Source organism: Strigops habroptila, chromosome W (genome assembly GCF_004027225.2).
Source record: "Strigops habroptila isolate Jane chromosome W, bStrHab1.2.pri, whole genome shotgun sequence".
Lineage (NCBI taxonomy): Eukaryota > Metazoa > Chordata > Aves > Psittaciformes > Psittacidae > Strigops > Strigops habroptila.
The window spans coordinates 18651652-18675085 of NC_044301.2; the positions used below are offsets into that span (position 1 = coordinate 18651652).

General features: G+C 41.3%; 1 protein-coding gene across 3 annotated transcripts in view; it reads right to left on the minus strand.

The window, feature by feature from the left end:
• LOC115619204 (CCR4-NOT transcription complex subunit 1-like) overlaps positions 1-21330 on the minus strand; it is a 58698-nt gene extending 37368 nt beyond the window's left edge. For all 3 annotated transcript variants that reach the window (XM_030511247.1, XM_030511246.1, XM_030511248.1), the window contains exons 1-15: positions 21042-21330; positions 17099-17206; positions 16316-16414; positions 15715-15783; positions 15569-15623; positions 14932-15135; positions 13089-13257; positions 10838-10964; positions 10436-10546; positions 9154-9324; positions 8472-8599; positions 6981-7221; positions 5388-5507; positions 3970-4092; positions 3580-3731 (exon numbers count right to left, since the gene is read on the minus strand). In XM_030511247.1, coding sequence (XP_030367107.1) covers positions 3580-3731; positions 3970-4092; positions 5388-5507; positions 6981-7221; positions 8472-8599; positions 9154-9324; positions 10436-10546; positions 10838-10964; positions 13089-13257; positions 14932-15135; positions 15569-15623; positions 15715-15783; positions 16316-16414; positions 17099-17206; positions 21042-21143 — 1979 coding nt within the window. In that variant the 5' untranslated portion in view covers positions 21144-21330. The remainder of the gene's footprint in view (positions 1-3579; positions 3732-3969; positions 4093-5387; positions 5508-6980; positions 7222-8471; positions 8600-9153; positions 9325-10435; positions 10547-10837; positions 10965-13088; positions 13258-14931; positions 15136-15568; positions 15624-15714; positions 15784-16315; positions 16415-17098; positions 17207-21041) is intronic.
• Positions 21331-23434: the final 2104 nt, after the last annotated feature.

The window sequence follows — 23434 nt, forward strand, 5'->3', positions numbered from 1 at the left end:
GACAGAAGGCAGATGGAAGTTGCAGAAACTGTTGAAGGAGTGGGCATATCGAGTCAGTATGCAGAGGTGAAAGCCATCCAGCTGGCCTTGGACATTGCTGAACGAGAAAAATGGCCAGTACTTTATCTCTCTACTGACTCATGGATGGTGCCCTGTGGGGGTGGTTGCAGCAATGGAAGCAGAGCAACTGGCAATGCAGAGGTAAACCCATCTGGGCTGCTGCATTGTGGCAAGATATCGCTGCCCGGGTGCAGAACCTGGTGGTGAAGGTACGCCACGTAGATGCTCATGTACCCAAGAGTCATGTACCCAGCCAGTAACTCAGAACCATGCCGCCACTTGCTCACTCCCCCCCTTCTTCCGCCCCTCCCAGAGGGATGGGGAGGAGAATCAAAGAATGTAACTCCCACAGTTTGAGCTAAGAACAGTCCAGTAACTAAGGTACCATCCAAAACCACTACTGCTGCCACCAATAATAATGATAAGGGAAATAACAAGGGGAGAGGATACAATTGCTCACCACCCGCCGACCGATACCCAGCCCGACCCGAGCAGTGATCTGGGCCTTCCGGGTAACTCCCCCCGGTTTATATACTGGGCATGACATGCTGCAGTATGGAATACCCCTTTGGCTAGTTTGGGTCAGGTGTCCTGTCTCTGCTTCCTCCCGGCTTCCCCTCCTCCCTGGCAAAGCATGAGACTGAGAAAGTCCTTGGTCGGAGTAAACATTACTTAGCAACAACTAAAAACATCGGTGTTATCGGCGTTGTTCCCAGGCTGAAAGTCAAAAACACAGCACTGCACCAGCTACTAAGAAGGAGAAAACTGACTGCTACTGCTGAACCCAGGACACAGCCCACAATCAAGACTAAACCAGGCTTACAATCCTAGACCAGTTAGACCATTTGAGGTTTGGAGCAAACCACTACTATGATCTGCCATCTAGACAGATTGAAGATTAACTTCTTTATCATGTCCAAAGACACACTGAACCAAGATGCAAACATCACAGTAGTTTTCAATAGTACAAAACTGCAGTTTTCACAAAAAAAACCCACCAAAAGCCTGCATGTGAGGCAAATTATACCAAGTAGTACATAGGTGTGCATGATTTGGTATCTGGATCTTAAAGAAAACGTTCATATTTTTAAGTTTTATGTAGAAATATATTCAGGCATCCAACAGTGCCATTCCCAGAAGAAAACTATAGGAAAACTGCAAAAGAACTTTGAAACATGAGTAAGGAGGAGAACCAGCAAACACAGTCAGCCAACTCTAGAGGAACAAAACTGTCAGCTTAAGGGAAGCTCCAGCTTGCTGGAATAACAAGTTCGCATCTCTTCCCCCCCCCCCCCCCTTTTTTTTTTAATGAAGCCATTTTTACAAAGCAAGGAAAGGCCTTCTCGCTCCCCTGGGCACAGGTAGCCAGAAGCCTCTTCTCTTCTTGAGGCAGGGACAGAGAAGGAATGACTGTTCCTCACGCTGACACACTAGGGCTGTGCTGGACATGACAGCATGGAAGAAGCACTGCTGCCCTCTGAACTCACTGTAGCTCCTTCAGAGGAAGACTTTTCATAAGCAGTTTGTGACCAAGTCACAAGCTTGGTCAGCCTGTGGTGCCCACAAGCACCCCAACTTCACTACAAAAGCACTCTAATAGAAGGAACACATTGCTTTTTGAAGCCTCTCTGCTACACGATGCCACAACTTCAGTGCTCCCCAGTGATAAACAAGTGGCACCAAAAATAAAGAGTCTCAGAACATGCAGGGTCCTGGTGGCTAAAAGCAGCATCTCCCTGGACACAAACCAGGATAAGAAATAACTACAGCCTAATTAAAGAGTGGGCTCCTAAATCCACAGATTTAGGAGATGGCAGACTTCAGCTGGTAAAGTGGAACTACCTTCCCAGACGTATTTAATGTTTACTGCGATCTTAATCTTCTAGTCTTCACAATGCTTGCTTCCATTTGTGACTGAAACCTGAGCTAATCGAAGCAACTGCTTCATGAAAGAAATACAAGCATTTTCTTTTTAAAGCTCAAAGAGAATAACTAATGGAAAATGTCTGTGAGTAGGTCACATTCTTGCATAAAAGGGAATACAAGTAGCTATAAAAAGAAACCAAAAGCTGAGAGAATTATGCCAGTGGAGAACTAGTGAGCTCTTGGAATTAAATGAATAAATAAAACTTGATAACACATTAAGATTCAGAACACAGTGACATTAGATGCAAGCCAAGTCTACAGTTAACTATTAAACCTCTAAAATCTGGATGTGATAGCATGCAAAATAAAAGTTAATTTGTGAGCTGTAGTCTTAGAAGATGCACTTTGAGTTGAAAAGTAACAGCCATCTTCTCAGTTCAAGAGGCATGCTAGACCACTAGATTTCAGAAGCAATATTCAAACAGCATTTTGAAGTTTAACTGCACAGGTCCCACTAGAAATCAGGAGAATCCTTTATCTTAAAATCTTAGAGCTACCCCAAATTCCCTTCTAGATCAAATACCCATCATGACAAATCTATGTCGATACTCATTTCCTGGCATCTACATCAGAGGCATGAATCATCCTGGATACCTTTAAAAGTGTTTCTTAAATTTTCAAGACAACACTGGCTAAACCAGGGGACACAACAGAAGCCTTAGATCAGGTAACACACAGAGACATAGCAGCCTCTTTTAGTGTCAAAATTTAACACCAAAACTAGCATTATCTCTAGCTTTCAGTCCCCTCTAGCTCACATGTCACACTATGCTACACCTAGTTACCTCAAATATTGCTGTGGTTAAATACCAGCTTGATCCAACAGCAGCAAGAAGTGACACCACAAATATTTTACAACAATCAGCCATTTTTACAAAATGCGAACACAGTATTTAAAAACTGGTTTGCCCAATTCCAGTTTCCATCAGCCTTTCTGTAGTCCACCCCTCCCTCTAGCAGATAAAACTGCTCTCCATGACCCACACTTTTTATTCTGGACTTTAGCTGAACAATCTGGTTTGAAAAAGATCTTAGATATTTTCCACCCTTTGACTACTTCCAGACTACCTCAAATGAAGACAACAGAAGTTACACGTCTAGTTTCAGTCTCAATTACATTACAATCACCACTTACCACTTTGCTCCAACACATAATGATTGCATTAGCCCTTTCTGCTAGGGTAGCAACCACACACAGAGGCATTTGCTTAACACAACCACAAAATCCTTTCCATAGTCACTGTTTTCCAACATGCTGTCCCATTCTGTAATTATGGCCTGTATCCCTTTCTGTCCAAATTACAGCCCTGTATCTAGTCATTAACAACCCAGGATCTGACTAACCAGCCATCCCTCAGTCAAAGATCAGCTCACTTGTTTGATTATAAAGACAGGAACACTCAAGCTCTTGTGACCTACCCTACAACAGAAGTTTCAGTGCAAAATTAAACATACATCTGGATCTATGCCTGCAAGCTTATTTACTCTCATGAACCCCATTCTCTGTGTGAAATTCCAAACCAGCTGTGACCATGTGCCAGCAAATAAGCTGCAAAGAGATTACACATTCCACATAAGCAATATAATCCTTACCCAGCACAAGCTTGAAGACATGCCAACATAGTTGCCAAGGTTTCTGGAGGAAGTTGAGCACTTTTGGGCTGGTCTTTTTCTGGAGCAAGGCCACCCAGGATAGACGGACATCTTCTCTTTAAAAAAGTCATACAGGCCTGGATGAAAGGCTCCTGGGGGGGGGGGGGGGAAATGAACGTTCCTTAATCTCCCAGACAGCATCCAAGCCACTATTTCAAACTTGGCAATTGCACCATGGAAAGAATTGCACTAAACTATTATAGTTCAGTGAAAACATTGAACTATCAGACCATGGACACTTTCCATAACTTTAAAGCTACTTATAAAATTGTTAAAATAACTTGAGTTAATCACTGATAGAGTGCAGAAATAAGAAAAAACCTGTTTTACCCCATGCTCCCGAATTTTATCTGTGAGCCATTTGTCAAGTTTGAGGTATTCCCGTCGAGAGGCAAGTGCAGCAAGGTCAATAACAAAAGCGAATGGAGTACCGTTTAGCAGCATTGACAAGGCCTAAAGGGGAGGGGGGAAAAAAAATATATCAGAAGACTACTAGTGAAGACACAAGGATACCCCTTCTCCTTTCTTTCCTTTCTAATCCCCATATACTTTTTAGTAAAGAAATCTTGCTATCACACAGAATCACATAATGGTTTGGGTTGGAAGGGACCTTAAAGCTCATCCAGTTCCAACCCCCTGCCATAGGCAGGGACACCTTCCACTAGAGCAGGTTGCTCCAAGCCCCTGTGTCCAACCTGGCCTTGAACACTGCCAGGGATGGGGCAGCCACAGCTTCTCTGGGCACCCTGTGCCAGCGCCTCAGCACCCTCATTGTGAAGAATTTTCTTCATGCTGCTATGCTTTCTTTGTCAACAAAAAGATTGGTACTACAAGATTTGCTTATAGCTCACTCAGGAGAAAAATAAGCAAGAGCTCTCATTTCAAATCATGACCCTACCCCTTCTTTGAAGCCACCTTGTGTTGACAGTTAAATTCCTCTTTATGAATATCCACCAGCAAGCAGAACTACCAAGTTAATACTGCAACAAAATTAATCAGAAGAGCCTGTCATCTCCCTGCAAACAGAGCTCAAGCCCTTCAGAGCTCCTTTGAATATGGTATCTCCTCAAAGTGTTCAACTTTTAACACAGAAACTGCTACAATAAAACAGTCTTCAAGTGCTTTTGCACTGAGACACACAATTATTTTGCATCTAACTTTAGGAAGCAGTAAAGGCCTCAAAGAAGTCAGTCACAACTTCCAGTCTCTTTTGTGAACATGTAAACAACTGAGAAGTAGTAGTATTGTTAAGAAATCCCCGTTCCATGAAGCTTAGCAGTGCCCCCTTCACACAAATACCTGATGGATATTTACTATGTTCTAATTTTAATAGCATTCAAGGTTAAAACAGTCAAAGCTCTTCCTGGATTTACAGTATATTGATATAGCAGGCAGGTCTATTATACTGCTTCCCAAGTAACTTGTCAACTAAGCCACGTAACCAACTCTACTGCAAACACCAAGTGAAATGTCTTGGGCTCATAAGTGGATAGGCTAGAAAGCATCTGTAGTCAGATACCACAGCTCAGCTGAAGAGCACTTAAAATCACATGAGCATAGGTTTTTTTTTTGCCCTCCCCCCCCCTTTTTTTTTTAAACAACAGTAACAACTGAATTCAGACATGCTTAAACAAAGTAATCCTTACTAAATTAGTCACAACCAAGTTAAACTTAGCTTTTGTTAAAAGATGAGCAATTCTGCATAAGACACTGGACAGAAAATAACAGCAGTGCTCTGGAAAACTCACCTTCAAGTCTTGTGCCACATCGAGAATGCGTGAGAGTTTTGCCTGGTCATACTGCTCCCCTCTCATGTACCACTCTGCCATTGCATGCATGATCAGCTGACGAATCGAAGGAGACTGACCCTAAAGGAGAATTACATTAGGATTGTACTTCATGCCTCTAGGAAAAGGATCAACTACGTGAACATTAAGTAGGATATTTTACTTCTAAAGCTTAACATGCAAACATTATTTGCTCTTTAGCTTCAGAACTTCTCTTCTGAGTTGGGCTCTTTTTGTGCAATAACTAACTATCCTGGAGCTACTAAAGGATGCAGAATGACTAAGAATGGTAAGTATGTACAACCCCATCTCCGAGTGTACAGCTCTAATTCTTCTCAATTGTAGAGAAACTGCTTTTGAAATATGCAAATCATTTACGACGTTATGCTTGACATGATGTCCTGAAGTGAGAATTGCAATGTCACATCTTAACATGGAAAACAGTATCTAGCTCTTTACAGGGGCATTTTTAAACTACAGCACAACTAAGATTTTGATGACAGCAAGGGTTTTGCTTAAATGGTTTCCTCATCTGGGGAAGCGAAACATCCTCAAGTTGTGGAATGGCACTGTGTAACATGGCAGCCATCATTGTGTACTTAATTCTGAAGCCTACCCTGTGGGAAAATTGCATATTCTGCCATTTCAAGACCTTATGCAAAAAGCACACCACTTGTATCCTACCCCCTCATTCTACAATTTAAAGAGTTATCAGGAAAAATATAAAATGTTCATAGCACTTCAGCTAGCAAATAGCCATCATTGTGCAGTGAATGTAGACTAAGCTTCTTATTAATGCTACTCAAATGGGGCAAGATGTTTGCTACTGCAGATTCCCTCCAACCCCAGAGGCTTCCTCTGCTTTAAGTTTCTTCTTATGACTCCTATTTGCTTAATTACCAGTGGATGCAATGATGAAGGCCATACCAAAAGGCCTCCTTGTTTCCCCATTAAAAGTATAGATTTGCATATATAGTTATCCTGTCTCTACATGGAAGCTCTCCTTGAAAAAGCTCAGCAGCAAATCCTAAGTTTTCAGAAAACATCCTAGACTCTTAAGAGTATAAATAGTTTCTTTATACCTAGAATAGCCTCCATCTTTTCACAAGTACAATGGAGATAATTTTGGTTTAAAACTCCTCACCTCTTACTGCTTCAGGTTTCTACACTTCAAATGTGTAAGGTTGAGTTTGGGAGTGGGGGGGGAGTGTTGCTGTTGTGAGATTTATGGTGTTTGTTTAAAAACAAACAAACTGTGGTCAACTTTGGTTAAAACTGAATGGTTAAAACAGTCAAACTTGATCTCTACTTTTACAGGAATATTTTCTCAGTGAACATTATTTCTTTGTTCTGAATATATTTCCCCAAAGAAAAATCAAATCACAACAGTTTGCTTCAACTCGTATTACTTTGCATTAACCACTGAATTTACTTCTTGGGTTTTAAATTACCCAGTTTATAAACTAATACAAACATCATTGTTTTAACTGCCCAAACCATTTAAAACAAGCTTTCAGTTACCTGAGCAAGCTACACTCCAGTGAAAATACTTACTTGCCCATGCCATGCATAGTGCAAAATGATGGCAGAGTTGGGATGGTTGCCAAGGAAAATTGGCATGAGTGTGGAGATGAGTTCGTGGCGCAAGGTATGCCAGGATGTGTTGATCTGCAGTAAGGCCAACACCAACATATCTGGGCAATGCTTGATCGGAAAACTGAAGAGCTGCTTAACCTGCTCATACTGTCCCACTTCTGCCAATCGTAACAGAGACTCAATCAAATCCAAGCTCTTCCTAACAAAAGACAAAAATAGACAGAAACACACCACACACACATAAAAAAAAAAGTTAAAGAGGTCAGCTTACAGGATCCAGGATTCCAGCATTTTGTAGAACTGAGATAATATAAAGCCATGTCCACTGCGAACCTAATTTAGATTAGACATTAGGAAGTTGTTCCCTGTGAGGGTGCTGAGGTGCTGGCACAGGGTGCCCAAAGAAGCTGTGGCTGCCCCATCCCTGGCAGTGTTCAAGGCCAGGTTGGACACAGGGGCTTGGAGCAACCTGCTCTAGTGGAAGGTGTCCCTGCCCGTGGCAGGGGGTTGGAACTGGATGAACTTTCAGGTCCCTTCCAATCCAAACCAGTCTGGGATTGTATGATTCTATGAAACCTGATGTTGCAGCTCTTGTCACATAGAATTAAGCTTACAAGACCATTCTTAACCATGAAAATTAACACTTTGTTTGTTTGGTTTTTTTGTTTGCAAACCAATTTAAGAGCTTAAGAGCTTCCAATTCTGTTAGGGAAGGGGGAAAAGTGAAAGCCAATGTTTGAAAAAGAATTCAGCTTGAGGTAGATAATTTAGCTTGAAACATACTTCCAGAGATGGAATACACCTTTTTAGAACACCTCCAAGTCCCCACCTGTGAAACTTAGTGAAGATATTCTACTTGTTTCATCTGCTTTACAGACAAACAATCATTGCCACCTTCCCCAATTTACCCATATTCCCCACCTTCCACTTTCCTCTTCTTGGCCATACAATGGAAATAGAAGTAAATATATTCACTGAAATGAGCTACACAGCTGTATCAAAAGAAGGGGTGTAAGGGTCAGCTCATCAGCTTTATGCAATAACTCAGCAATAGCTATATAAATTTACTATTTAAATCCCAGGACTTTTCATACAAGTACAGCAGGTTTCCCTAATGTCATTCTGGGAAAGACATTTAAATTCATACCTCCTCTAAACCTTTCTATCAGCTCACAGTATGTCTCAAAATACATCAGCAGAAATTCTCCAGAGAACTGGAAACTCCAATAAAAGCAAGAATTGGCAGTACACTTTCAAATATTATGGAAGCACATGAGAAGTTTGGATAACATGAGAACTTTCATCAATCAAACATAGAACAAATACTAATGGCTGATGTCTTGGGATATACACGGCTACAAATAAATCTGGTTGCATGACTACAAAGCCACATTTGACCAGACAAGTAATCTAACTCTAAGTATGAAAAGCAGTTGGGAGCAGGTTTACCATGTAGCGATTTCCCGGTTGTCATCCTCTGGTGGTGCTTTCAGGATGTCTGTGGCAACAGTATGACAAGGGTAGTCAGCAAAACAGAAGATGTCAGGGTTTATGAGGGAATGTTGAATGAAGGAGAGCTGGAATAAAAGACAGCAGAAATAGTTTAGATATTTAGAGTTTCGGGTTCCTTCCACTTTATCAACTGCCACATTTCTGAAAATGATGCAAATCAATGAATCAGTAGAGATAAGCCAAGATATATTATCAGTGTTTTACATAAGACCGAACCTCACACTTCCCCCAGGATTTCTGAAAACAACAGATACAGATGTGCTGAAGGGACTTGCCTGAACAAAGATGTAGCCCTTTTGTGTAGCCAGGTAAAAAACCTCAGAGCACAACTGTGCAGCAACAGTTCAACACCCAGCTGCATCATGCACCAGAATCCTGCTAAAACCAAAGGTGCTGTCACACATGCACAGCAAGTGACCATCTCCTCTCAAACAATGCAGACACTGTTCAATTAACAGACTGTACTTCAGTAACATACCTGAGGCCTATGCCTTAACAGGCCAAGTTCTCCAGTGTGGCTTGTCTCAAAATTCACATTACCAATCCACATTTGCCTTTCAATAAATCCAGGAACTTGGCAGGTGTTGTACAGATACAGCAGAAACATTGGTACACTTACCTGGCCCTCTGCATGCTTCCAAGGTCTGTATATGGCATTAACTGGAAAAACTTCCATGCCCAGCCCTCTCTGGATGCCAAACACCACAATATGCAGGCCCTTGCTGTCACGAATCTGAAATCCCAGATGGTCCAGTTCATAGGTTACTACTTTGAAGTCCAGGCTAGGATTCTGCAACCAGAAAAACAAGTAGTCAGTCTTGAACATTACAATCTTCAATACTGTCTTGTAAGAACCCCTCTCCATCAGTAATTTACCCAGCTTAACATCCACCTGACTTCTAGTTGAAAGCAAGGGTTTTGGTTTTAAAAAGAAAAGGATTTAGATAGTTGCGAGAACTTGATGCAAGTTAATGGTTGAAACTAGCCTGTGAGATTGCACTTCCCCAGCACCACAGTCAGTAATGTCTATCCTTCCAAACATTTCATTAACAAGTCCTCAAAAAAAACCCCAAAACCCCCAAACACACAACCCCTTTCTTAGCATGCTAGCTCATTCCTTTTGTAGGCTTCCATATGCCCTCCAATAAAAGGCAGAAGGGTCTGACCTGCTGGCAAGCAGAACTTGCTTTTCCTGTTGGAGAATGTACACTGCAAGTAATTGCAAAGCACCTATTTGATTTTCAGCAATAGCGTGAAACTGCAAGGATGAGGGAGCTTGGAGGGAACCATGGCCACTGTGGATCACAAGCCACTCATTTCAGAGATAGGTGAGCACCAAAGAAAGATAGTTGTATGTTCCAAGATTTAGGAAAATAAAGCAGGGACTCCTGCATAGATTAGAGATGACATACAAAAAAAAAATAATCACCCAATATAAGGTAGGCAAAGGAAATGGTACTCACATTTCACCGAGTTAATTACAAAAATTGCTGCTTGTAAGTGGTGGAAAAAGGTTCCTATTTCTGAAGCCTCATCACACACAAGAAGCATTTAGTGTTTTGGAATGAGTAGCTACAAAAATATTTTGTTTCCTTTTCATCATCAAGCACACAAACAAACCCTCAGAGGACACATGCTGGAGTACATGGGAGCAGTGTGGAATAAAATCTGAAGCTGCACCCAAGTTTGCCATTCAGACAGCTTTTTCCCCACAACTCCTCAAAATATTCTTGTTCATGAGGAAAAAACACCACCAGTCATTTAAGTACAGCAACACAATTATATTAATGAGATTCAAAACCACTCAGGCTGCTAGGAGCTTAAAATGCTTTATATTCACACCAAGACATGCCCTTCTTGCAGATATTCTGCATAAAGACCAAGATGCTCACAAAACTTACCAGCTCTTTAAGAACATCAATTAAGACCTCCACATTCCAGGTATGGGCTTGTGCTCCATCACTTTTATCTTTCCCATCACTCCAAATCCCACTGCCAGGAGCCGAAATAGACTGCAAGTTAAATACACTCCATCAGATACTAGTTAAGAATAAAGCAGTCTCAAAAGCCCCTAGCTACAGAACTCCCTGCACTATGAAGGCAAGAAGTTCAGACCAGTAATGACACCAGTTGCACACACCTGAGAATCTTTCATTCAAGAATGTGTTATAGACATTTTCAGCAGAACAGTTAGACTTGTAAGTGTTGAATAATAAAAGTAAGTCTTGAACTACTAGAGAACAGCATTTTAACTCCTTATCATCTGCTGATAAAAATATATCTAAGCCCAGCAGGTCACTCACTTGTAATGGAATACCATCCGTCAACCCCGAATGAGTTCGAGCCATCATCCCCAAAACCCTGGCAACCTGGGCAGCCGTGACTTCCCGAACACCAAACTGCATGATTATGTTGCGACATTCTTCCACACTAAGATATAAAAACAAAAGAAAACAAAAAAACCACAAAACAAATACACACACAAACCCAGGGAGATCTTAATTCAAAAGCAGGTTTCACTGTGGCACAATGTAAGACAGACGGACCAAAACAAGACCTGTAAGTACGGTTGGGAGAAACTAATCACAAACTAAAGTATAACCATTCACTCAGCCTCAGTTATATTAGTCAAATGATCCAATATAATAAAATTCCAGGAGGAGCAAGAAGAGAAATTCAGTAGAAGCTCCATGCAATTATTTCCATGAAACATGCTGTGCCATGTATTCAGTTCAAAGCTAGGTCTACTTAAGTGACAGCAAGAGATGTTTCACAGGCTATGCTCTGTCAAAGCAAAAGCACAGGGTAGGTTTAGCAGTTTGCTGTTAGAAGCACTTCCATGTATTGACCTGTTATACAGAGCTTCAAAGAGTGAAGTTTTTGCTAGCTAAAAGTAAAACAAAGGCTTTGAGAATGCATGTTCAAACCAATGACGTGCACTGTTCAAAAGGTAAGCTGTGAAAGTATGGATGCCTTCTGGCCTGGTGCAAGCCCAGGTGTCTCTGAGCAGAGGTTGCTAACAAAAACCTTTGAGGAGCCCAAAAAGCAAATAATGAGCAGATGCTGAAGTTTCAATTTTAGAACTGAAAGTCTTTTTTTGCAATGTGTTTCACTTTGTGAACACTTCTTTAGGCCAACAAGATTTATACAGCATCAGTACAGATAACATATGCCTCCTAAAACAGTGTTTAACAAAAGAAATTTTTCAACATCTTCCAACACATTTATATTGTTTCCTCACTTCCCTATTTGAACAGAAACTTATGTGAATAATAGATCTGATCACCTCCCCAAAAGTAGTCACTAGTCTTTCTTTTAAAATACAAAATCATTTACTTCTCTTAGCTTATGCTTCTTAAATGAATCTTCCTTAAAAATACAAAAAAACCCAACCAAAAAAAAAAAAAAAAACCACACACCAAAACAACACATTAGGTTCATACTGAGAGCTAAGACTAAGGCCCCCATCAAAACCAGCCACAGGCTTGCAGGCTCCTGTTATCACTACCAGTATTAGAGCACTATCCTAAATCCTTAAAAACAGCATTCAGAAGTTGAGCTGGATTTATGCAGATAGTAGGTATACAACAGGAAATATATTTAATATATAATTAATAATGTAATATAGCCAAATTAACTCTTCAATAGACAGATTCTAAGTAGTCTAGCTTCTCCTGCTTTTCTAGTAACTATTCCAACTCACACATGTATATAAACAAATAGCCCATATAACACAATACTTATGCCATATGCAAAGCTCTTCAGTCCTACTGAGGCCACACCTGCAAACCCACATGGTTCTGTGCATGACAGCCCATTTCTCATGGCTCCAGCAAGTCCAAGTGACAGCTTCCCATCTAACATTTCAGACTAGGGGCACAGAGCAAGAATATGGAACACTATTGAAGATGTGGGTCATGTATGACTACGAATATATGTGCAAATCCAGGGTGAGTTTAAGAGCTGTATTTTTACCAAAATAAGCCTAAGCAGGCAAAGACTGACACAGCTGTGAAGATACTCTAGCATTTCACTATCATAATTAGATTCTACAGCTACAAATGATCTCAGTCATACTGTGTACCACACTGATCAAACCCCAGTACAAACAGAAAGCTGCTGCTGGTCAACTCTTGAAGCGAGACTCTTACATTCAGTTCTTCTGTAACCTGTTTCATACGGACAGGGAGCTAAGAGCAGTCTGGCACAAAAGCAAAGTTCTTCCAAAGATCTAGTAAGATTTAGTTGGGATTTATTCTGCCTAGCCACTTTAGTTTTACTTAAAACAAGAAAGGGCAATGGTCAAATTCTCATAAAACCTTCATGAGGAATTTGAATACCTTTACCTAGCCCTTCTCACCATGACAAAATGCTACACAATCTCAACAGACATGCTACACACATTAGAAGAAAGCAAAATATAAAACAGGAATTAAAACAAGAGACCTCACAATACTCAATGAGGTTCTAGTTATTTTAGTACTGTAAGTATTCTTTACCCTTTGCCTCAAGAAACAAGAAGGAAAACCACCACCACCCAAGATGCCTACAAACCTTGTACAAAAGCCATAGCCAACTTCTTGCATGAAATCTGCCAGAGAACTCTCCATCATGGTTTTGGCTATCCCTCCAGAATCAGGCAGGATCCTGTCCATTAGAATGTCCCGTTTTTCAGGGTATAGAAGTGGTGAAAGTACCACAGGACAACACTCCTGGGGAAAATCTAAAGGCAAGAAAAAAAAAAAAAAGTGTCAAAAAACCCCAGAACACTAGTTGCATGCAAGTGACTATTTGAAATAATTCGACTGCTGTGCTAGTTTCCCTGCTGCTGCAGAAATCAAGGCAGCACTCGCTCATGCAACATCCCTCCATCCCACCTCCCCATTCTCTATGGGCACTTAGATATTCATAGAATGGTTTGGGTTGGAAGGGACCTGAAAGTTCATCCAGTTCCAGCCCCCTGCCATGGGCAGGGACACCTTCCACTAGAGCAGGTTGCTCCAAGCCCCTGTGTCCAACCTGGCCTTGAACACTGCCAGGGATGGGGCAGCCACAGCTTCTCTGGGCACCCTGTGCCAGCGCCTCACCACCCTCACAGGGAACAACTTCTGCCTAATATCTGATCTAAATCTTCCCTCTGTTAGCCTAAAGCCATTCCCCCTGTCCTGTCTCTACAGGCCCTTGTATTCCTAGAGAATAAGAATGTAGAATAGACTGGGTTCCCACAGGGTCAACTGCAGCTGCCCAAAAGGGCTAGCAGCAAGTTTAGAACTGGATTGTCAGTAACAGCAGTCATCAAAAAAAAAAAAAAAAAACACAGAGCAGGAAACACCACAAGTAGGACAGCAAAAGCCTCTCCTCCAACTCAGGAAGTATTAGGAAACAAAGGACCTGCTATTGAGTCTAAGAAGTCTAGGCAACCTAAACCAGGCACTTGGCATGTAAAGAGAGAATGCTCACTTCTTCCTCCCTGGGAAGCAAAGTCTAAGGGAGACACAGTAATGAGAGGATCAGATGTGTGGGTGGAAGTTCAGTCCGCAGTGGAAAGCAGCAAAGACACCTCATGGGTGGGCTTTCCTGAGACAGCATTATCCTTAGTTAAGGTGATGCATAATGTCTCCATACTCTTTGGAGCCATTCAGAGAAGAGTTCCCAATTTCCCAAAACAAAGTGAGGGGAATTACAGAAGCTAATACACTAATCTTCACTGAAGTATGAACTAAGAAGTTATACTTAAACAAACAGAATATTTTGCTCTTGTATAATGGGTGCCCTCCTCTAGGTCTAGAGAGAGCCAGGGAGTGAGCTCAGTTAAATTCAGTTAGCTTCTCAAGTCCAAATCCTTATTCTGATGGGTTTACAGCAAACACTGTTTCAGAAAGGAAGACACTACTATATCAGTAACATCCCCTGCCATCACAAGGACCATGGTAGCTTCCAGGAAATGAACCAGTTTTATTCAAAAGCACTCCCCTCCCTGTGCTAGTGTTTCCTCATAGATCTGCACCCAATATACACAACCCAGCACTTAAAATATACCTGTTTGAAATGTTTGTTCCTTACACTGTAAGGAGCTCAAGTTTTTTCAACTACCCTGCACTGAGTTGCTTTAAGTTAAATCTACAAATACCATCCCCCACAAGCACAGATTCGAATATCCCCTACTTAATACTGATTTATCACTCCTCAAAAAACCCAAACATGATACCACATTACTGCTCATTGAAATAAAACCCAGTACATTATGCCAGAACAGTGGTATTTTTCTGTCAGTTGATAGAGCTCTGAAAATGTACAAGCTCCCCACCATCTGTAACATACTGCACTGGCAGTACGTTACAAAAATCCATTTCAAAGTTTGCATTTAGTTGGGCTTCCTGACAACCACCACACTTACCTCTACGTAATGTTTTGAGGAAAGCGTCAATCTGTTCCTGTCCTACCCCAAAGGCTCCCTTCTGCCCAAAAAGGAGATGGGAGAGGAGAAGGTGCAGGACCTCTATTGCAATATCTTGGAAGCCACCTTCTTGATTTCCACTGACGTCCGCGTCAATGTAAGAGCGCAAAAGATCTGGGAGTTTCTGTTTGATAAACTGGGCAGCTTTTGAAGACAAAAGAGGCAAGAATCAAAAACTGAATTTCTTTTTAATATGAAGACTCTTTTTAGCTAGGTACTATTCTCTTAATCTGAGTTTGTTTACCACAAGCCACAACAGTTAAGAGTTAAATAGAAGTCTCAACCCATACCTCAGAACTCAAATATTACTGAACAGCTAAAAGAAAAATATCACAGTACCTCAATTTGATTCATTATCTAGCAAGTCATTCATGGAAGGGACCTTCAACTTCATATAAGACAAGGTGACTGTGCTAATCTGCTGCCCCTCTCAAAATGGTGTTAGACTCGAATGGCACCACTAATTGCAAGGTTTTGCGTTACTCAGGTCACGCATGCACACATCTATCCATCTAGAAAGCTCACTGCTTACAAAGAAAATGTGTCCCTGCTGCAGTACTTCAGAAACTTCACTTACCAAAACCTCGCAGATCTGAGCTGAAAGAGTTCAGTAAAGCAAGACCAAAAATCACCTACAAACAAGAATGAGTATCACAGTAAGGGGACATCTAACAAGCTTAGTCAAAAAACATTAAAGTATTTTCAAAATAATTGTTCACCTACCTCTTGAACTTTACTTAATTTGATGACTTTAGTCAATTGGGCAAATAAGTGGGGTGAAGGCTTTAGACTCTGAAATAGATAAAGAGTTAAATGGAAGGTGTCATGGAATTAGTGTCATTTGAAATGCAGCAGTCTATCCAGAGTTCATTTGTATATCTGGAATATTAGGAACTATTCTGCTGTAGGTTAACACAAAGCTTATGTGGCTAAACAGACATCTTTGGAACTACTTTTGGATACATCTAAACTAAAAGTTTCTTCTGCATATCCCACTCTTTCACTATCAAACCACTATCGTGGCTTTGATACTGAAAGAGGAGCACTGATGAATTATTTTGGTTCTGGCTACCACAAACAAGCCATAAACTACTAACCTTAGATTAAGCTTTAAAATTAGTTTGCAGTCAGTCTGAGTGATTAACTTGCTCTGTTTAACAAACCCAACTTCTGGACAAGCTAAATTTTTGAAGACTTCAGTGCAACCAATCTTAGCAATAAAAAAAACAACCCAGGAAAAACCCAAGGGAAAACCAGCTGGTTTCCTACAGACCAATTCACTGCAGTTTCTGACACCGGGATCCCCTTCGAGAAGCATACAAACCTTCTGATAGTGCAACGGATTGTCAATGGCGTAGGACAGTGTTGAGATAAAGTTTGGTTTTGTAATCAGCAATACACACTCCTGGATCAGAAATTGAGTCTGAAAAGAACAAGATAACTTGAAAACTGTCACATTGTTTCATAACAGGACAATAAAACATAGCTTCTACTGTCCACAGTGTGCAGTAAAAATAAGCAAAGATAAGGTCTTTTTAATTGTCCACATTCTCATTAATGGTAAATAGTTTCTTTTCATTCCAGTTTTCTTCAGGTTTGGTTAGTTTTCTCTTTTAAGACTAAGAAAGTGATCAAACATTCTCCATCATATGTGCAATATTTCATTTTCTGCAAGCATCTTCCCACATTGCAATAGACAATCTAAGAATATTTGATTCCCATTTATGAGCTAAAAAGTCTGTGGCAAAATGGCTTAAGGATGAAAACACTCCTGAGAGAACAGACACCAGAAGTGTCAGTTAGTGGATTTGGACAAAGTCTTAAAAAACAAAGGCAGGCTTTCAAAACAGAGCACTGCACGTGCTGGAAAAAGCAATTGTACTGAAGCTATCTGGTTTTCCAGATCAAGCAATTGTAAGAGGCAGATATCAACAATTTGCTGTCTTCTGACTTGAGGACCAGCAAAATGTGCTCGCAATTGAAAGGCCATACACCAGAAAAGAAGTTGGCTTAAAGCTACTACCTCTAACCTGCCTTCATGCTTAAATCTTATTGCAGGTTTTTAACAACCAAACCTAATAAGCAGATTCCTCAGTGCAAACTGTACCTGATGAAAATCTTTGCCACTGCTTTTACCATCGCCACTGAAATCCACATGCGAGAATAGGCAGCGTAGCAAATGCCTGTCTGCCTCGGGACCGTGCCTATTCACAATCTGGAAAAGAAAAATCCAAACCATAACTTGGTAGTGAATAGTCATTACAAAGCAAGATCTGGGTCTAGTACCATGAACACAGCAGTACTTCTAGTGGTTGTCATCTACAGTTTTAACAAAACTGCTAAGAATGTTCCTTTTTAGTCAGTAACCTTAGAAACAAAGTCATTAACCCTATTTGCAAATGAAAAGTATAAACCAAGAGATAAAAAAAGGATCTAGACACAAGTCATTGACACAGAAGCCATGCATTTCATGGGTAGTATTCTTAAAAAGCTAAGTAAAAGGGGTTTTCAAGAAACCTAGAGGAGGATTTCAAGCTTCTCTGCTACCAAAGCAGCCCAGAACCCACACAGTGCCATGGCCTCACTTTTCCCCACAGCTACAGTGCCTAACTGCAGGAGTACAGCCATGGAACAGCCTGCACCTCTGTGCTATGCCTGTGTATCAGGAATTTATCCCAGAGCCAAGCCACCACACAGCATCTCCACAGATCTTTGAGGCAGCTTCTACATTGTCTCCTGATCATGACTGACTTGACTGCCATTACTCCAGGGTCTTTTAAAACATAAGGAAATACTACACAGGAGGTGTTTCCTGCTATCTAAAGAAAAAAAGCTCATCTCAAACTTGCTTATTAGCAAGCTTTAAAAAAATCAAATGCCACAGGCTGAACACCTGCAGCTGAGACCTTTTATCAAGTCTTTTCCCTGTCATTAGAGCTCATTCAACTGAATTCTACACCTCAGTCAGAAAGAGGTGATCTGCATTTGATAACTGCAACACCTCTCACTCATCACTACCTCTTAACAGCATTACATTTTTGCTAGCATCCCCTGTCATATGCCTCAAGTTTAACTCTTGACTACAGACCAGCTCATCAGCTTTGTCTGAAGTATCTTCAGGTTGTTTCAGTGCTTATTCACTTTAAATCTCATCTAACACAACAGCATTACTTGTTTTTAATAAAACCCATACTGGCAGAAATTTGAAGTCACAATCACCAGCAGCTTGCCTCTTTTGTCCAAATAGTACAGCTAACATCAAATCCAACCTTTATTGGCAAGTTTTTTGCCATTGTTCCCCCATTTCTAGCTACAGGACAGACACAATGTGCCAGCACAAACCAGCAGCTCTGCATGTGCTCTGACTGCCTCCACCAAGTCCACTGCTTCACCCCATCATAAATATCCTTGCTTGCCAGTAGCTTCTTTGTGCAAAAAGATTCTGTGTGCTCCAGCTCTGCTCTTTCTGATTGTTCCCGTCACAATTCCTCTACAGTTACCTGACACTATGCTTCCCTTTCCCCCTCAGCCTGCTTATTCCAGTGCCTGCCAACTTTTGTTCTGCTGGAAAGAAACATCCGAGTTGGATATAGCTCTGCTTCTTGACCAGAGTCTTGTGATAAATCAGTCTAGAGTAAAGAGCCCACTCCAGTTATGCCAACAGCGCTGTCTTTGAAAGCAGCCATCCCCCATGATTAGGCAGGAAGATGCTCAGATTGGTGCAAAAGCCAGTAAAACTGAATGGACAGCAAGGTCTACTGGTTAGCTCAGGCTTCAGAAAATAGGCAATTTGTTGAGGCAATCCCAGTTAAATATGTAGATTTAGATGTGGTAATAAGAGTGGCATGAAGCTGGAGTAATCTAGGGAGCTACTTGGTGCTATGACCAAGATGAATTCATCAAAGCAGATGGATAGAGGAGAAAGCTGTACATACTAAAGCCATCTTTTCTGCATCAGAATTATATTGCTTCCTTGCACAGAAGTAACTTCAAAAGGATAATTCAAAAATTTAACATATGGGGAGGAGGGAAAGAGAAGGCTTGAAGTGTAGCATCTTTCAACTCTAGCTACATTCACATAAAAGCTTTTCCAGGGGACAGGAATGAGAATTGCTAGCTTTCCTGTAGAGAGAGATGAAACAATCATAGAATCACATAATGGTTTGGGTTGGAAGGGACCTTAAAGCTCATCCAGTTCCAACCCCCTGCTCACAGGTGGTGAGACAGAACTTCTTCCTAAGATCTCATCTCAATCTCCCCTCTGGCAGGTTAAAGCCATTCCCCCTTGTCCTGTCCCTACAGGCCCTTGTCAAAAGCCCCTCTCCAGATTTCTCATTGTCCCCTTTAGGCACTGGAAGCTGCTCTAAGGTCTCCCCGGAGCCTTCTCATCTCCAGGCTGAGCAAGCCCAGCTCTCTCAGCCTGTCTCCAGAGCAGAGGTGGTCTTAAAGCATCACCTATGTTAAATGACTAATGAGAGCATGTTTAAGCAGAAATTAGTACCTCAAGCTTTGTCACTGTTACGCTTGAGAGTGATATATTTAAATGCAAGTGTCACTTTGGTGAGTTGTGACAAGAACAACTCCAAGCAGTTTTCCACATACACTGTGTGCTTAGATATAAGCTTTGTAAAACAATTATGTCAAAAATTTACACCAGTGTACTGTGAGAAAGAGTTAAAGCATGCATATATAATCTCTTCATCTAAGGAAAAATTGTACTAGTAACCACATAAGGAAAGTAGTACCAGGAAGTTTAAAAACAATAAAAAGGACAAGGTATCGTGGAGATTTTAAGAGTTTAGTCTTGAAATCCTAGATCCGTCTTATAAACATACACAAGAGCCATTTCCACAGACCAGTCTCCAGTCTCTCACCACAGTGAGCCTGAGGCCTGGCATGAAGGATAATGAACAATTGGTCCCTGTTTTAGAGATCTATATTCCAACTGAATGGCAGATCAACCCTATCTTCTCCAAAATCAATGTTTATTATCCTTTACATAAGTGTTTGTAACAGATCTGCAAGTCATGCCTCAGTCACACCTTGCTGCACGAATGGGCTGTTGAAACTAATAGTGATCTCAGGTGAGCTCCCAGCAAGCACTGAACTTGCAAAAGCATGGAAACCTTACGGAGGTTACAAGAGACATATTCCATCTCCATGGCTTACCAGATCATTTTAAGCAGTGAATACTGCTGAAATTACCCCCTTGCCTCAAGATAAGTAATGAATGCACTTTTAAAGTCAGCTGTTACCAGAAATTCACTCTGTATAACCCCCCTGGCCTCCTAATCTGATGCAAATCACTGCAGGACTGCACTAGTGGGGGGGGGGGAATTTTAACTGGCCCAGCTGTCTGCTGGGAACTGAACTAAACCAGTTAGAAACAGGCTCAGTAGCATTCATTTCCTCCTAAGCACTTCTCTGTGGATAATGCTTTTCAGTCCATCCTGCTACTCAGAGCTATATTTTTAAAAAGGTCAGTTATAAACCAGAATTCTTGCCCAGATCTTAAGATATTTGGGTTTCAGTCTGCAGTTACCCTGCCTGCCTCCTGAAAACCCAGGGCCCAGACAGTCAGCTTGGCTTCACCACCAAGCCATGCTTCATCCAGTGAGATGAGGAACAAAAACCTTCCATCTGACAAAGTGAAAGCATTCATTCAGACATAGGTATCCATGTACTCATGCTTTCAGTGCAACAACTGAACAGTAAATGCATGTTTTCCTCCCTCTCCCAATCAGTGTTCTATGGAACGTCCAAAAGTTGAAAGATTTAACCTGAAGGAGTTGGGAAAGCTTTGGATATCACCCTCCAAGAGCAGCAGTTAACCCTAATATTCAACTACAAAGTTAATACTAGCCTCAGCTGAGCTGACCTGAGAAATGAAACCAACTGGAATATCAGAGACACAAGCTGTGATTCTCAACACCACAAAAAACAGTGCACAGCAATTCACATGAGATCACCACAGAGCACAGTCCAAATGAGAAGAGAAACTCCGTTTGACACTTCCAGAGTTTCTTTCATAGCACCATTAGTCTACTTACATGCTGTATTTCCTGCTGGCTGGCTCGGTAGTTTTTCTTGGTTAAATTGTCCACCAGGTAGCTGATTTGAGACAAGGCCAGCGAGAGCGAGTCAAGATTCATTGCTGGTTGGGACGGAAGCAGGCGACCGAGCCTGGCGCAAAATCACCATTATTCCCCTTTAGTCACCTCAGAGACAGGTTAACTTCCCCCACACACACAATTAGCATCTATCTGGTTCTGTGTTACTGTCTTCAGCTCTTCTTTCTCAGTTGTCTTCCTCTGTTCTGAAACATGGCACCTGAAAGACAGTATTACATTAAAGTTCTGTAGCAACATCACAGCCTTTTATTTGTTTCCAAGCTAACTTGGTAAAACAAGTAAAATAAAGTTTAACAAAGGAACTGGTAATACAGACATGATCGATAGCTTCACTTACAGAAGCTGTTTGACATAACTATATCTACAAGGAAGTACTATCAAGTTTTCACAACACAAGCTTAGTTGTTTTCACAATACCTGACCACATTTACTGGTTTCTGCATTTTGCCAGGCTACAAGAGCTAGTAAACAGCTCTCTAAGAATGACTACCCTTCCAGCACTGGGAGAAAGAAGAAAATCAGATGCAGAATGAATTAGATACCACACAGCAACAGAGGTCAGAATCATTTAAAGAATCATCAATCACAAGTTTATTAAAAAAAAAGTGCTTTTTAAGCATCTCTGCAATATTTTGCCTTGCCACCATCAAAATAGCATTGCACTCAGCTGTACACACCAAAACAAGCAATTGTGAATGAGTAACACACACAGGGAACTGCAATAAACTAACCCTCACTTGGGGCTTATACCAAAACAGCTTTTTCCAGCTACAACAGCAGAGCTTGCCAGCTTAATAAATTTCTATGACAACAAAAAACTTGGCACTTGACATCTCACCTGTAAAATTACAGATTGCCAATGCAATAAAATTGCATCCCAGAGCAAGTCCTGCATAACCAACGGTCTGAGGAGTCTCAAAGGAAGCTGTAAGCTGCTCTGAGAAGCAGCACTGTAATTTATCAGAGGTGGAATCAAGCTGGAGAGTCACTGTTTTGAAGCTCTACTTGATCACTAGGCTTTGTGCCAAGAGTCCAAAGATCCTTTTTTAGGATTAAAATTATTGCTTTACTGTCTTGGCTATACAGCCAAAACCATAAGTCCATGATTTCTGCCTCATCATTGAGATGGATCACACAGGTGATGTGTTGACTTAGCACATGTGATGCTTAGGTCACACGAGTTCAAAACAGCCCCTGCAGCAGTGTGGCTTCTCCAAGAACAGAACAGGAGCAGCACCAAGGTGAGCTGAAGAGGCTGTGCTGGATAGAACTAGAACTCTTCCCCCCCTCTTCCCCTTCACACAAAGGTTTTCACTCCCTCACACTTAGAACTAAAGCTTATTTAACATCTGCCTACACTTTAAAACATCAGGAGCAGCAAATCCTATCACAGGCAGTGAAGACTATTCTGCTCTTTGGAAAAGTTTATTAGCTTAAAATAAAAACATGGGTAAAGTAGTTATAAGGGAAGTCAAATCATCAACAGACTCGCAGGCTTTCATCATGCCACAGAAAACCCTGTGTACTCCTAGAAGCTATGCAAGATCCTGCTTGCGCAGGAAAACCTGCATCCCATGAAAAAGGCATTTTCAATTTCTCAATAGCACAGTACCTGAATTTTTTATTTTTAATAACTCTATTCCTCTCTGGAATAATCCAGAAAGTGTCACTGGTCTTGGCAAGTACATACTTTCCAAGATGTTCTTACTGGCAAGGTTTAACATACCAGACCAACCTAAAGCTTCTGAAAAACAGTTAAAAATGAAGCAGACAGACTACCATGCCACAGTACTTGCACCTACCAAAGCCACCACAAGCAGCTAGCGAGGGGAATTCAGTCCCTGTGGGAGCACCAGATTTCAGCAGCCAGCATGAAGAACTCAGGACAAAACCAAAACTCCAGCTTGGTCATTTCGTTTATAAGGCAGTAACAGAAGTTTCAGAGTTTGCCTTTCAGGCCCTTAGGAAGAAACCCCACATTTCTCCAGATATTGTTCCTCAGACTGATACAAACAGCACAGCAATCACGCCCACCCCACCCAAAAAAAAAAAAAAAAAAAAAAAAAAAATATCAAGTTTTTAGATGTTGGAACCCTTGAGTTAGGCTCAGTCATGAGATCCTCCCTGCTGCCACACAACACCCTACAGAGCATGGACACTGACCACCCCACCCCCCATCATCATCATCGCTGTTTTCTCTCAAGAAAAGCAGGACTACCATCTCAACATGCTTTAACTGGATGGAAGCACAACAAGCTTCACCACTTTAACTGCAAAATCTGGCAGTGCCACTGGAGAACCCAAGCCAGAGT